General features: G+C 44.2%; 2 protein-coding genes across 2 annotated transcripts; both read left to right on the top strand.

Moving 5' to 3' along the window:
- The first annotated feature begins 1,176 nt into the window (after positions 1–1,176).
- On the top strand, positions 1,177–2,377 carry LOC146720699 (uncharacterized). Its single transcript, XM_085488123.1, has one exon. It carries the CDS (start codon positions 1,262–1,264, stop codon positions 2,375–2,377), a length of 1,116 nt encoding a protein of 371 aa, XP_085344249.1. The 5' UTR covers positions 1,177–1,261.
- Positions 2,378–4,256: 1,879 nt separating this feature from the next.
- Positions 4,257–5,051, top strand: LOC146720698 (uncharacterized). The gene has a single exon (XM_085488125.1). The coding sequence runs from the start codon at positions 4,261–4,263 to the stop codon at positions 5,020–5,022; it is 762 nt and encodes a 253-aa protein (XP_085344251.1). The 5' UTR covers positions 4,257–4,260; the 3' UTR covers positions 5,023–5,051.
- The last annotated feature ends 10,227 nt before the right edge of the window (positions 5,052–15,278 follow it).

Here is a 15,278-nt window from a genome sequence, read left to right as displayed (position 1 = left end):
CCCGGTTCGTCGGCTATTAACATTCGTGTGGAATTGAGTTTGTAAAATAGCAGAGAATGCATTTTTTCATCGTAGACCCACAGTAGGAATACTAGGGGGGTTCTAACCCGGGTCCTCTGAGGGGGGTGCGGGGCGGGGGGGTTTTCGGGGGCGAGGGGGTATGACGTCACGCGGGCGGGGGGGTCTTATCAGCAGATAAGCTTATCTATGTTTATAAACAAAAGATAAACAATATCTATTACAAAGGGCTGCCGACATTCGGGGGGGGGGGGGGGGGTTGCGTTTCTTCTCTTCATACGTTTATGTTTATAAACAAAAGATAAACAATATCTATTACAAAAGGGCCGCCGACAATCAGGGGAGGGGGGGGGGGGGGTGCGTTTCTTTTCCTCATACGTTTATGTTTATAAACAAAAGATAAACAATATCTATTACAAAGGGCTGCCGACAATCAGGGGCGGGGGGGGGGGGGGGGGGTTGCGTTTCTTCTCCTTATACGTTATCTGTATATTTCTAAGAAATATAATCAAATTCTAAGAAGGGCCACCGCTTGGCATACGCCGACAATCAAGGGGGTTGCGTTTCTTCCCCCATACGTTATCTGTATATTTCTAAGAAATATAATTAAATTCTAAGAAGGGCCGCTTGGAGCCGAGCGCCGACAATCAGTTCTCTGAAAATCTAAGATAATCAAATTCTAAGAAGGGCCACCGCTTGGCATACGCCGACAATCAAGGGGGTTGATACATGATCTATACGTATATTTCTAAGAAATACCAGCGCCGATAACCAGCGGCTGCAGGAATTTATAAACAAAACAAGCGCCGAAAATTTACGTCATCTAAATTTTTCTCGTTCGTACGTTGACGAACAAAGGGTTGATTGGGATATATAACGAGGACCGATGCCGCTGCCGGGCCATAGTACCACTGGCGAGCGCACGCTCTCTTCATTCAAGATGTTTGTCATGCTATCAAGTGCTTCCGACATTCTCAGTTTAAGTGCCGAACAGTTACAATATATTCCGAAGATTGTTTTACTACAAAAGTGTGGATATTTCGTAGAGCATTTGTGGGACAAGCTTCCAGAGCATATCAAGACGGATCCGGAGGTTCAGACATATCGTCGCTGCCTCGAACATTACAATCGGCCGTGGATGCGAACTCATATTGACGGTCCAGCACCGATGATCAGGGATTGCAGCGAATGTCAGCGAAAATAGGCTGAGGTTAAAAGTGTGAAAAAGTGCCAGACATAAAAAATGGAGAACATTGAGCGCGACCTGTTGGAGCGTTCCCGCCAAGTCGGCACCTTGGGCGAATATTTCGGATGGCTGCAAGAGTGCGAAGAATTTATCGAAGAGCTGGAAGAACGCAGCCGTGCCAAGCGTCCGCGTCTCTCGATTGGACATAGGCAATCTCTCGTGGCGAGAATAGCGCGACTCGAGGGTGCGAAGGTGCGCTTGCAGAGACAGTATGTCGGTGAATCCATGTTTAGTGGTGGATCCATACCTAGTGGCAGCGGCGGCGGCAATAACGCGCAAAGACTCGTTTGGCGCAAGATCGATACGGCGTTCGATAGCCGTATACTTACCGGTGCGGTAATTAACGTCGACTATATCGAACCGCGTCAGTTTTTGGAAAATGCAGCAGACATTGTAGTCGAGAACATGGAGAATGTGCTGCAGAGACACATCGGTGTAAAAGTGAACACTGTTTTCAACGGCGAATTTGTGTCCGGTGACAAGCGTGCCAATAAAAGTATTAATACGAGAAACTTTGAACTCTTTCGCACGTCCGATGTACGCGAGTGGTACGAGCGCCGCGTAATCGAGCCCACGCTAGCATCGCTAGAAGAGTTCCAGGAACGCGATAGCGGCTGGGCATTGTCGCGGATAATAGATTTGACAGTAAATATCAACAAGTATAATCCTATGCGCGCTGGATGCCATGTCAAATTACCGCAAAAAATTATGGTAAAAAGAGCGGTTGTTAATGTGCTATCAGCGGACAATGCGTGTTTCGCATGGTCAGTAGTAGCCGCTCTGTACCCCGCTGAAAGACATATGGAACGAGAATCCTCCTATCCGCATTACACCACAGTGCTGAATCTCCAAAACATTGAGTTTCCAGTGACTGTGAATCAAATTAAAAAGTTTGAACTTGCAAACGACATCTCCGTGAATGTGTACATCATCGAGAACGAGAACATCGTCCCGTTGCGTCTTTCGGAAAAAAAGAAGGACAGGCACGTCAATCTGCTGTACGTGGAAGACGAAAACAGCGTCGGGCATTTTGTTTTGATAAAAAATCTGTCTCGCCTCGTGAGCTCACAGCTGAGCAAAAAGAAATGTAAAAAATTTATATGCGATCGGTAAGTATATATATATATATTTATTACACGTAAATTATATTTTAATTAAATTTTCATTAAATTTTTTATTTTTTACAGATGCCTACATTATTTCGGAGCGGTGGATAAATTGCAAGCGCATACGGAAGATTGCGGAAAATTGAACGACTGTGCTATTCGGTTGCCGAGCGACAAGGACAAGTGGCTCAGCTTCGACAACTACACGAGGAAGGAGCGGCTGCCGTTTGTAGTGTACGCCGATCTCGAGTGTGTTTTGGCAAAGACCAAAGATGCCAAAAATTATCAACACCATCAAGTGTTCAGCATCGCGTACTATGTACAGTGTTCGTATGACAGTTCGTTGTCCGCGTACAATTCCCGCCGTAGTGTCGATTGCGTCGCATGGTTCGCCGAACAGCTTAAAAATTTAGCAATCCGCGTAAAAAATATTTTAACGACCAATGTCCCCATGGTAAATTTAACGCCTGACGAGTGGTTAAAATTTCGCACCGCGACGCATTGTCACATTTGTGAAAAACCGTTTGACGAAGACGATACACGCGTCCGCGATCATTGCCACCTCACCGGGCGGTACAGGGGTCCTGCGCATTCAAATTGTAACTTAAATTACAAAGAATCATTTTGTATCCCTATAGTCTTTCACAATCTGTCCGGCTACGACGCACATTTTATTATCGAGGACATAGCCACAGCATTCGAAGGGGAAATCGAATTACTGCCGATAACAAAGGAAAAATATATATCATTCTCGAAAACTGTTAGATTGACACAAGACAAAAATGCAAAAAATTATATCAAATTACGCTTTATCGATTCGTATAAGTTTCTCAGTGCTAGTCTCGACAAATTAGCGTCATTTTTGGATAAAGATAAACTAAAAATTTTACATTCGGAATATCAAAATTTAACTAGTGAAAAATTCAATTTATTGACACGAAAGGGTGTCTTTCCATACGAATACATAGACTGCGTGGACAGATTACAAGACACACGTTTACCGCCGCGCGACTCATTTTACAGTTCCTTAACCGGCGACACAGTATCCGAGAGTGATTACGCGCACGCCGAGACCGTCTGGAGCCGATTCTCCCTTCGAACGCTAGGCGAATATAGCGATTTGATTTATATTTAAAAATTGATGTCTTGTTATTGGCCGATATATTTGAGAATTTTCGCGATAGTTGTATAAAAAGTTACGGACTCGATCCCGCGTATTATTATACTCTCCCCGGATATACATGGGACGCCATGTTAAAACATACGAATATAAAATTTGAATTATTAACAGACATTGACATGGTTATGTTTGTCGAACGAGGTATACGCGGTGGCCTTAGTCAATGTTCAGGCTGATACGCACAAGCTAATAACAAGTACATGCAATCGTACGACCCATCGAAACCCTCATCGTACTTCATGTATTTCGATGTAAATAATTTGTACGGATGGGCAATGTGTCAACCATTGCCATATGCTGATTTTCGGTGGGTCGACGATATATCGAATTTTGACGTATCATCTATCGCGTTCGATTCACCTATAGGCTATGTTCTCGAAGTAGATTTAGAGTATCCGCAGCATCTTCATGACGCGCACATTGACCTACCGTTTTGCCCGACGACGCGCGATAAGCCGCCCGGCAAGCGGGAATATAAACTCCTAGCAACGCTTTACGATAAGAAGCGCTACGTAATACACTATCGTAATCTGCAGCAGTGCACGCGCCACGGGCTACGCATAACAAAAATATATCGCATACTACAATTCACGCAGTCAGCGTGGCTTCAAAAATACATCGAACTTAACACACAGTTTAGAACACGAGCGAAAAACGATTTTGAAAAAAATTTATATAAATTAATGAATAACGCAGTATTCGGCAAGACGATGGAAAATGTGCGCAATCATATGGATGTAAAATTATTAACAAAATGGGACGGACGGTACGGTGCGGAGGCAATGATCGCTAAACCAAATTTTCATAGTACAAGCATATTTTCGGAAAAATTAGTTGCCATAGAATTACGCAAACTCGAAGTTAAATTCTACAAACCAATCTACGTCGGCATGTGCATACTCGACGTATCAAAAGTATGTCTTTATGAATTTCACCACGAATACATGTCACCGCTCTATCGTGACAATTGTAGAGTAATGTACACCGACACGGATAGTTTAATATATCAAATTAAATGTCAGGATGTCTATGAAAATTTGAAACGCGATATCGCTCGATTTGATACCAGCGATTACGCCGTGAATAATGCGTACGGTATACCGCTCGCGAATAAAAAGGTGCCGGGTCTGATGAAAGATGAGAATAACGGCGCGATAATGACCGAATTCGTCGGGCTTAGAGCAAAAATGTATGCTTTGCGGGTGGATGGTAAAAAGGACACTAAGAAGGCAAAAGGTGTCAAAAGTAACGTCGTAGCGCGTAGTATAACATTCGACGATTATACACGCTGTCTTAATGACGAGATTGAAATGACGCGTCAACAGTCATGTATAAGATCGAAATTGCATAAAGTGTATACCATCAGCGAGACGAAAATTGCTCTAAGTCCCTACGACGACAAGCGGTATGTGTATGTCGTACCTGATTCGACCGACACCTTGCCGTGGGGACATTATCGAATACCGTTGTAAATAAATTATATTGTAAGGACGTATTAATGAGAATTATATATATTTTGTTATATATTTCATATATTTCATATGTTATACAATATATATATTGTTATACAATGATTGAATAAAATACATTAAATTACATTGTTTTTATGTATCCAAGAGTTGTGCGAACTGTCGAATCCCAGCCATTTCACATAAACCTCGTCACCCCTCCTGCGCAGTATTTTCTCCACGAGGTACACATCCGGATAATTTGCACGATGCAGCTCATGCTCGTAAAACGCTCCAGCGATAGATGTCTTGTGATAATCCTCGAGTAGATATGTTACGGGATTAGTATGCTGCACTTTAACAATCTTAAACACCTCGGTTGTCCAATTTGGCGTGTATCCCTTCTCGAAAAGTTGTTTGTACTTGCTGACGCGTACCTGATCACCTCACCTACTTTGAACTTTGCCGGACCCGCGATTTTTACACGATTGTACACGGTAGCCAAGAGTCTTTCGGCGATCGCGGGGGTAACGTCGGCGGGTCGCATACCAATCGTTCGATGCTTGCGTCCGTTGTAATCTGATACGAGACGTGGCAGCATGTCGAACCACTTGTAAGTACCATTCAGCGTAAACATCTTCCACATATCGTTCTTTAGTGTGCGATTGAATCGCTCGACGACCGACGCCTTCAATATCGAATATGTAGAATAGTGATTAATGTCATGTCTTCGCATAAGTCGTTGCACATCGGCATTGTAAAATTCCTTTCCGTTATCGGTTTGCATGTTTTTCGGGCATCTCTTGCTATCCCGAATTATCTTGGCGATTGCGTCAGCTGTCTCGCTTCCTCCTTTACTCTTGAGTGGTACAGCCCACGCATACTTGCTCAACACATCGATGATGGTGAGTATGTAGTGGTGTGGTAACCTCTGTTGAAACGGGAGTATGGACGCATCTCGACAATGTCGGCTTGCCACAAATCATCGTATCCTCGCACTATGACATGTCTTCGAGGGAAATTTTTTCTCGCTGACGCGTGCAACTCGTTTACCAACTGCCGTCTCTCCAAACTATGTTGCTCGTTGTTATTTTCACTATTCATTCTCGTTCTTTCGGGTTCTTTCGGGTTCGTGCCTCGTTGTTTCGGGTTTTTTCGGGTTCGTGCCTCGTTGTTTCGGGTTCTTTTGCGTTCGCGCCTCGTTGTTTCGGGTTCTTTCGGGTTCATGCCTCGTTGTTTCAGGTTCTTTCGGGTTAAATTCTCGTTGTTTCGGGTTCGTGCCTTGTTTTTTTGGGTTAAATTCTCGTTCTTTTGGGTTCTTTCGGGTTTTTTTCGGGTTCATGCCTCGTTGTTTCGGGTTCTTTCGGTTCGTGCCCTCGTTGTTTTCGGGTTCGTGCCTCGTTGTTTCGGGTTCGTGCCTCTTCGTGCCTCGTTGTTTCGGTTTCGTGCCTCGTTGTTTCGGGTTTGTGCCTTGTTCTTTCAGGTTCTTTCGGGTTTTTTTCGGGTTCGTGCCTCGTTGTTTCGGGTTCTTTCGGGTTCGTGCCTCGTTGTTTCGGGTTCGTGCCTCGTTGTTTCGGGTTCTTTCGGGTTCGTGCCTCGTTGTTTCGGTTTCGTGCCTCGTTGTTTCGGGTTTGTGCCTTGTTCTTTCAGGTTCTTTCGGGTTAAATTCTCGTTGTTTCGGGTTCTTTCGGGTTCTTTCGCGTTCGTTCACTCACGTCCTTGGCCCATTCGAAAATCGTTCCTGACTCGATCACAGCCTCGTCCCAAGTCGTTTCTGATCCGTTCGTAGCCCGCCTTGGCCCGTTCGCAGCCGTCCCTGACCTGTTCGCAACCCTTACTGAGTTGTTGATAGCCTTTTATGTAACCTTTAAGGACTTGTTCGTAGCCTCGTTCGCAACCCTGTTTGACATGATCGTAACCTTAGCGGTCGCGTTCACCACCGTTTCCAGGTCGTTCACTGCTGCTTCCGGGTCGTTCACTGCTGCTTCCAGGTCGGTCACTGATGCCACTCATTGTTGTTTGGTAGCACGCTGATAATCCTCCGTAGCTGTTCAACAATTGTTTGCAACCACTCAAAAATCCTTTCTAGACGTTTCACAAACTGTTTGATAGACGTTTCTGAGCCAACCGCTCATTAGATGCCTGTGTCTGAGGTAGTGTTTGGCGCACGCAGAAGTTCTTTTATCGCAGTTTCCAACGCTCGTACATCCTTCTCTAACGCAGCCAGCTTCTCATCTGACTCTTTCTGTTGGATCATCAATGTTTTTAAAGCACTCTTCCAGGTACAATTTGTTGACGACATCGGTATCCGCCTCAGGTTGCGCTACACGGCGAATCTTGCGCGATCTCGCGTCATAATCTGTAGCGAATGTTAATTTCTGACTGTGATGAGCGGGGGTCCGCTCCAAACCATTTGAATTTTTTCTGAAATTCAAACGCCGTATGACAAATTTAAAAAGCTATCGTATTTTTATCACGGGAGGGAATTTTTTGGGGGGGAAGGGAAAACGAACACTAGTTTTTACACATGAAAACACTGAAATTTTTTCTTTTTGGGAGTACAAAATTTGAGACTAAAACTTAGAAAATTTGAATTTAAAATTTTGACTTAAATTTTGAGTTAGAATATTATCCCCCGGGGTTTGAAATTTTTTAAAAATTTGAGTTTTGGATTTAGAATTTTGGACTTTGAGTTAGCGTCATAGCGCGAGGCATTCCCATGCCAGATTTTGGGCTCTCCATCCGCGTCAACGGTGCAATTATATATTTTTTACTTGTCCCTATTGCTACCTTTCACACGACCCTTGCGCATCAAATTGCGTTTATGCACTTTTTGTCGTCAAAATATGTGCTTGTATTTGCAAATCGTTCCTCCTGGTAATCAGGTTTTTTCTTGAAAATCAACTCGTACAATCCGGGGCGTTCCAATGTACCGCGTGTCGCCTATGATTATTGTCATCTTTTCAATCGCAAATCGTTTGCTGCCGAGCCGCATTTCATTCTCGCCGAAGTAGACTCCGATACATTTATCAATTTTTTTCTTCTCATCAGCACCGAGAGAGCGTCCATGTACTTTTGTCCTAATGGCCCCCAATCCTTTTGCATCATTGTGTCGACCTTCCGGCGATCTTAACCAGTGTCGAAGGGATTTTCGGCGGGTTACGCGTGGTTTCGAAAACATTTTCGTCTACGAGTGCTTGGGGATCACAGGTAGTACGCTTATCGGTGAGATGTTTGTCGGCAGTGAAACATCCAATGGTTCGAAATCATATTTTTCCTTTTCAATTCTTCCTCATCTTTTTTATATCGCTTGATAGTTTTATGTTTTCTTTTTTTCGGGGGTCTCCCCCTTATACTGGTCTCAATCTTCACACCGTCATCGTCGTCGTCGTCGGTGTTTTGGCTCGTTTTTCACCGAAATCGTCGCGTTTCGACAATTTTTTGTAGCCGGCTTGATAATAGGTTTAAAGTGAGTCTTGACGGCGATATCATCATCGATCTCTCCGGTCTTCAGAGCGCGATGTTTCTTGCGAAATTTATTTCGGCCGTCTTCGCAATCTCTTTTGGCAACCTTTTTCACGCTCGCAAATATTATCAGCCATGTCACCAACAATCCTTCCGGTCGTGAGAAACTCCAGAGAGTGCTGCCGACAACTAATGGCTCTGCGGTATCGCGAACTCGTTAACATCCTTTCTGTATCGCCCGTTCGTTTAAAAGAGCTGTCCTTGTCTATCACTAAAATCCATACTTTGCTGCAAAAATGTACGACATAAATACTGAAATCCTCATACGACATGTCGGTATTCACCGTGATCGTTTGTACACATGCTTCAAATTGGTGGCGTCCTGTTTAAACAGAATTAGCAGGTTCGCGTTGTCGCGTATAAGATGTTTCGGTATTCTCGCATAGTCCCGACAGAGATAGAAGCCAGTCAATGTTTTGATTGGGGCCCCCTTGTGAACACTCTCTTATCGTATTTTGCTTGTCGCATGCCACTCATTAAAGACAAAATTGAATTTGGACATGCCTCCTTGGGGGGAATGACGTCACTGTTATTGGAGAATGTTTAAAATAGCCGATTTCGTCCCAATCGGTTTTCAATAATTTTGCCAAATAGCGATATTTCGGCTGTTGCCCCGCGATTAGAGTACACGTAAAACGTTCTCGATACGAACGCCGTGCGGATTTTTCCAGCAGGTTATCAACACGTTGGTTTTTTAAACCGCAGTTTTTAGGGGCCGCAACGATCGCGCGTATAGTTTCGGTAACATCGTACCGTGTTTGCGCACACCTTCGTTCACGCTGCAGCGTATTCTGTCGTCGTAATTCATCACTCGTATCGTCAGAGGTTTTTCGCACGAACTTAATTTTTTCACTCACTCCCGATTTGATGTCCAACGTCCCCTATTTATAGCTGCGCGGACTCGCGCTTTGCCAGTATTGTCTAGAGATTGCGGCGGATGTCAACGAAAATAGGCTCAGGTGTATTAAATCGTGCGATAAACGCACTTGTCGGTCGAGCTTCATATTTCCGGGATATCAATTTTGCGGCCCGGAATTCGTTTGAAAAAGCGTTTTGGCTAGAGGTGATCAAGGCGTCAACCCTTTGGGACGCGGCGTGTCGAAAAACACGATATAGCGTACTCTCGGGGTTACGTCTCGTGGGGTCGCGGCTGCGAAAATTTGAATGCAGAGCTCGGCTTTTTCCCAGACACGATCGCTATTACGGGTACGCGAATCTTTTCGATTCTCCCCGGGGATACCCGCGATCTGAGGTTATTCGCGCTGGAACGAGGTGATCGGATTATTGCGAGGGACCTACCTGTCCCTCTACTGTAATAAAGATAGCTTCGTCGATTGCTCTATGCGAAACGTCGTTGGGGTTGCGTAAATAATCTTCGTACGAAACTGACAAAGCTCGCACAAAACACCGATTCGCGTGGGGGTAAGTCGGAATTTGCGACTCCGCATTTATTCCGATGGGTGGTTCCGCCTATGATTAGAGTATGCTTCCGAATCCTTGTCCAAGAAATTTCGAGACTCTAGGTAAGGTGGAGTAGCATAAAATGCAGAGAGCTGCCTTAGTCTCAAATGGTGTACCCGACACCAACTTGGCAATAGAATAAGGGTTCAAACGGTACAAAGAGATTAACTTCTGGAGGAGGAGTTAAAACCTCTAAGGGTGAGTGGGAAACATTTGGGTTTGTTTGCGAAATCGAATTGATAATGCGTCATTCGCTCGTAGATCTTCGGTGAACCCGGCAGTTATCGAGAAGTTAGTAGTCGTGGGCAAACCGTCGGTAATTGTTCAGTAAACACTGGTAAGGTGCCAGTAAGGCGCCCGATAACCCTTTGGGTAAAAACGTATGTGGGTATATGGTTGGTAATGCGGTATAAGAACGTATGTTGGGTATATAGCCGGTAATGTCGGTAAAAGAACGTAGTCGGTATATTGTCGATAACGTTGGAAAAAAACGTAGGGTGGGTATATCGTCGGAAATGTTGGCAAATCGAAAGTGTTCTCAATTGATTATTGTTTAAATGACTACTTTGTTGAAAGGGATTTACGAAGTTATTTCTTGAGACACAAGATTTTTAAAGATTGAACTATTTGCTTTTTTTCCGTGTTAGAATTCCGAGAGTGCACCGCATGTGGTGGTCGCCCCTATTTTTAAATGCCCGACCTTTTTTTTATAGTTCCGCAGTGACAATGGAAAAGAGGAAAAATGCGTGGGAGATTTTTCTAGAATGTTCTCTTCCACGTGGTAGAAGCGCTCTAAATTTTGCTAACACGCGGCCGATTCCTTAGGTTAACGTAAATTTCACTTACCTTTAGTAGCACTTTCTTGAGTGTCGGCTTCGTATTTGGGAGGTAGTTGCGTGCGGCGAGGGTCGTTCACTGGGATTTTTTTGGCGGCGGCAGGCGTCGTGGTTGGAACGTTATTGTAGGCACTTCCACGGGTGGGGAGTTCGTCGTTGTTTTTTATTTTTAAATGTTGAAAATGTTCTCGTATTCAGGATCGGCCTGATATTCCACTCCGAGGAATTGAGAATATTCTTCGGGGGTCGCTGATTCGCGATAAAGTGGGTTTAGTTTTTCGTAATTGATTCTTCCTTCCTGCGCGTCGCGTCTTAGGCATATTGAATTTGATGCACCCTCTGAATGATTACTAAAATAAGGGGGTTGATATGCGGCGGACCTCACTATCAATTCCTTATTTTGGCAAATGCTGAGAATGTTAATTCTGACTGTGATGAGCGGTTGGTCCGCTCCAAACACAGTTGAATTATTCTGAATTCAAACGCCGTATGACAATTTAAAACGCTATCGTATTTATCACGGGAGTGGAAGTTTTGAAGAATACTGAACACTAGTTCTCACACATGAATCACTGATTTATTGATTCGTAGTAGTAGTTACAAAATTCGAGACTAAAACTATAATTAGAATTTTAGATTTAGACTTAGAATTTAGAGTTAGAATATTATACTTCGAGTTAGAATTTTAGAATAGAGTTAGGATTTAGAATTTGGACTTAGAGTTAGAATTTAGGAGTGCGACTCTACATGTTCGGTGTCGCGCAGAGAACTGGCCGAAATTCGGGACTGCTCTTAGGTCCTTCGTTTCTGGCGGCTCGGGCCCTGCGGCGGCCTGAGAGGGGGAACTCTCCGGAGTAGGGGGCTCTCACGTGGTGGGAGATCCTTAGGCGCTACGAAGCGCCACGCTTAGTTTCTAGGCGGAGTTAAGCGTCATGGCCGGCTTGGCGCGCTTTTCAATAGCGTTTAAGGAACTTGGAGTAAACGAAAAATTTATACGGCCGGACGGACACCTCCCCCCTTAAAATAAAAATGTTGGAATTTAATGTTCCAAAATTTTGGACTTAGTTTTCTATGCGCTAAAGATTAGGTTCTTAACTTAAAATTGGTTATGGGAAATATTTTTTTGTTCGCCGTAATCTTCATTGGGGGGAAAACTCGTAGGGTGGTTTTGCCCCACACTTTGCCACTGTCTGATTCGTTAATCGAAGGGGTTTGTTGTGTTGGGCAGGGGTTTAAGGGTGTTTCTTCTTCGTTCGTTGGAGGGGGTTTCAGGTTAGCAGTTCTCGTTTCCCTTGTCCTGTTCTCCCCTCCGCTGATCTACCAAGGTGTAGGAGGACGTTGGTCACTGAGGTCCAAATGGCTCCGAGTAAGATGTAGACTCCATCCGTACACCGAGGAGTGCGTACCCATGGATCAGGGTGTCGATTATTAATTTTATCAACCTACGGTAACGAAGATGCCAAGTACTCCGGCGCTGGCGGATCCGAACTTATAAATCCCCCTTTCCATAGCTGGCTCCGGTATTTCCGCTATTCGGTCGAGAGATTTCTCGTCTAATAAATTCAGCAAGGAGAAACTGCCTGTAGGAATTTCCTGTCCCATTGCTCCCCTGGCGATTGTGTGGAGCATGGAGGGTTTTTCCACGGGACATGAATATGGTCGCGAAAACGATCAAGATCTTCGTTCGTATAGATACCACTGGAAGCGAGTGAATCCGGGCTTACTACTTCCATGAGGGTTTGGTTAGAGGCCCGATAGTAGGCGGTGCCACCGATTCCACGGGTTTCGGTGTTAGTCTATACCAGTGTTGTGTATTTGGTATAGAGTTGGTAATAGTTCATTGCAATCCCTCGATGTTCGGCTTTAGTAAGTAAACTTCGATCTTGGTAAAGGAAGAAGGGGACTTATTTTGATGAGTGACCGGGAGTTTTGTTGTAGCCTCCTCGGTAGTCGTAGGCGGCATTTGACAGGTTAACATTTGATAAGGTGTATAACTTCACCTGCAGTTATGGCGGTATAACCTGGAGACTTCATTATTCGATGCGCCATTTCGTCAGGTGCTATGCTTGCTAGAGAAAGTGCGTTGAGGAGGATCTGCCTTTCCGTGCACATTTTTGCCCATAATATCCTTTTAAAAGTTGGGTCAGCTGGGTTTTCAGTGTTTCTCGACGTATATAAATTTTTAATTCCAAAATGTGAAGATGTCGAGGTTGTCGATTCTGACCTTGGAACGGCTTTGAATTTCCGTTCGGGCCTCGTTTCGAGGATACACAGCTTGGGATGTTCCGTTTCCAAAGGGTTGTATCCGCATACGTTGGTTTTCGGTTGTCCTTGCTAAAGCGAAGGTTTTGGGGTCACGCGCCGTGACTGTATAAAACTTGGCGCTTCCCCCCTTGGGGAGTGCTGGGCGACAATCGATATGCTATTTCCTTCGTAGAGAACATCGTATCGTTCCAAAGTGACAGGTTTTTCAATTGGCAGGATTGTCCAGAAGGGGAGGCGCCGTCTTTACATACCATGTTTAAGTTAAGAACCTAATCGTAGCGCATAGAAAACTAAGTCCAAAATGTTGGAACATTAAATTCCAACATTTTTATTTTAAGGGGGGAGGTGTCACGTCCGGCCGTATAAATTTTTTCGTTTACTCCAAGTTCCTTAAACGCTATTTGAAAAGCGCGCCAAAGCCGGCCATGACGCTTAACTCCGCCTAGAAACTAAGCGTGGCGCTTCGTAGCGCCTAAGGATCTCCCACCACGGTGAGAGCCCCTACTCCGGAGAGTTCCCCCTCTCCAGGCCGCCGCAGACCCGAGCCGCCGAAACGAAGGACCTCAGAGCAGTCCCGAATTTCGGCAGTTCTCTGCGCGACACCGAACAGTATAGTCGCACTCCTAAATTCTAACTCTAAGTCCAAATTCTAAATCCTAACTCTAATTCTAAAATTCTAACTCTAAGTATAATATTCTAACTCTAAATTCTAAGTCTAAATCTAAATTCTAATTCTAAGTTTTAGTCTCGAATTTTGTACTACTATACGAATAAATCAGTGTATTCATGTGTGAAAACTAGTGTTCAGTATTCTTCAAAACTTCCACTCCCGTGATAAAATACGATAGCGTTTAAATTTGTCATACGGCGTTTGAATTCAGAATAATTCAAACTGTGTTTGGAGCGGACCACCGCTCATCACAGTCAGAATTAACATTCTCAGCATTTGCCAAAATAAGAAATTGATAGTGAGGTCCGCCGCATATCAACCCTCCTTATTTGAGTAATCATTCAGAGGATGCATTAAATTCAATATGCCTAAGACGCGACGCGCAGGAAGGAAGAATCAATTACGAAAACTAAACCGACTTTATCGCGAATCAGCGACCGAGGAATATTCTCAATTCCTCGGAGTGGAATATCAGGCCGATCCTGAATACGAGAACATTTTCAACATTAAAAATAATAACAACGACGAACTCCTACAGTGGAAGTGCATACCAATAACGTTCCAACCACGACACCTGCCGCCGCCAAACATCCCAGTGAACGACCCTCGCCGCACGCACTACCTCCAAGTACGAGCCGACACGATCAAGAAAGTGCTACTAAAGGTAAGTGAAATTCACGTTAACCTAAGGAATCGCGCGTGTTAGCAAATTCAGAGACGCTTCTACCACGTGGAAGAGAACATTCTAGAAAAATCTCCGACGCATTTTTCCTCTTTTCCATCGTCACTGCGGAAGCTATAAAAAAAAAGGTCGGGCTATAAAACTAGGGTCGACCACCACATGCGGTGCCACCCTCGGAATTCTAACACGGAAAAACGCAAATAGTTCAATCTCTTAAAAATCTTGTGTCTCAAGAAATAACTTCGTAAATCCGTACAACAAAGTAGTCATTTAAACAATAATCAATTGAGAACACTTTCGATTTACCAACATTACCGACGATATACCGACATACGTTCTTTTACCGACGTTATCGACAATATACCGACATACGTTCTTTTACCGACATTACCGGCTATATACCAACATACGTTCTTATACCGACATTACCAACCATATACCGACGAACGTTCTTTTACCAACGGGTTATCGACACCTTACTGGCACCTTACCAGTGTTTTACTAACAATTACCGACGGTTTTGCCGACGACTACTAACTTCTCGATAACTGCCGGGTTCACCGAAGATCTACGAGCGAATGACGCATTATCAATTCGATTACGCAACAAACACAAATGTGCCCACTCACCCTTAGAAGTATAACTCCTCCTCCAGAAGTTAATCTCTTTGTACCGTTTGAACCCTTATTCTATTGCCAAGTTGGTGTCGGGTACATCCATTTTGAGACTAAGGCAGCTCTCTGCATTTCATGCTACTCCACCTTACCTAGAATCTCGAAATTACTTTGGACAAGGATTCGGAAGCATACTCTAATCATAGGCGGAACACCTATCGGAATAA

Source organism: Nylanderia fulva, unplaced genomic scaffold (genome assembly GCF_048542155.1).
Source record: "Nylanderia fulva isolate GAGA-0341 unplaced genomic scaffold, ASM4854215v1 Scaffold635, whole genome shotgun sequence".
NCBI lineage: Eukaryota > Metazoa > Arthropoda > Insecta > Hymenoptera > Formicidae > Nylanderia > Nylanderia fulva.
The sequence above is the reverse complement of the archived record's forward strand: the minus strand, read 5'-3'. Positions and strand labels throughout refer to the sequence as shown.

Coding starts and splice junctions, on each gene's coding strand:
- LOC146720699 (XM_085488123.1), top strand. CDS start 1,262: ATGGAGAACATTGAGCGCGACCTGTTGGAGCGTTCCCGCCAAGTCGGC.
- LOC146720698 (XM_085488125.1), top strand. CDS start 4,261: ATGGAAAATGTGCGCAATCATATGGATGTAAAATTATTAACAAAATGG.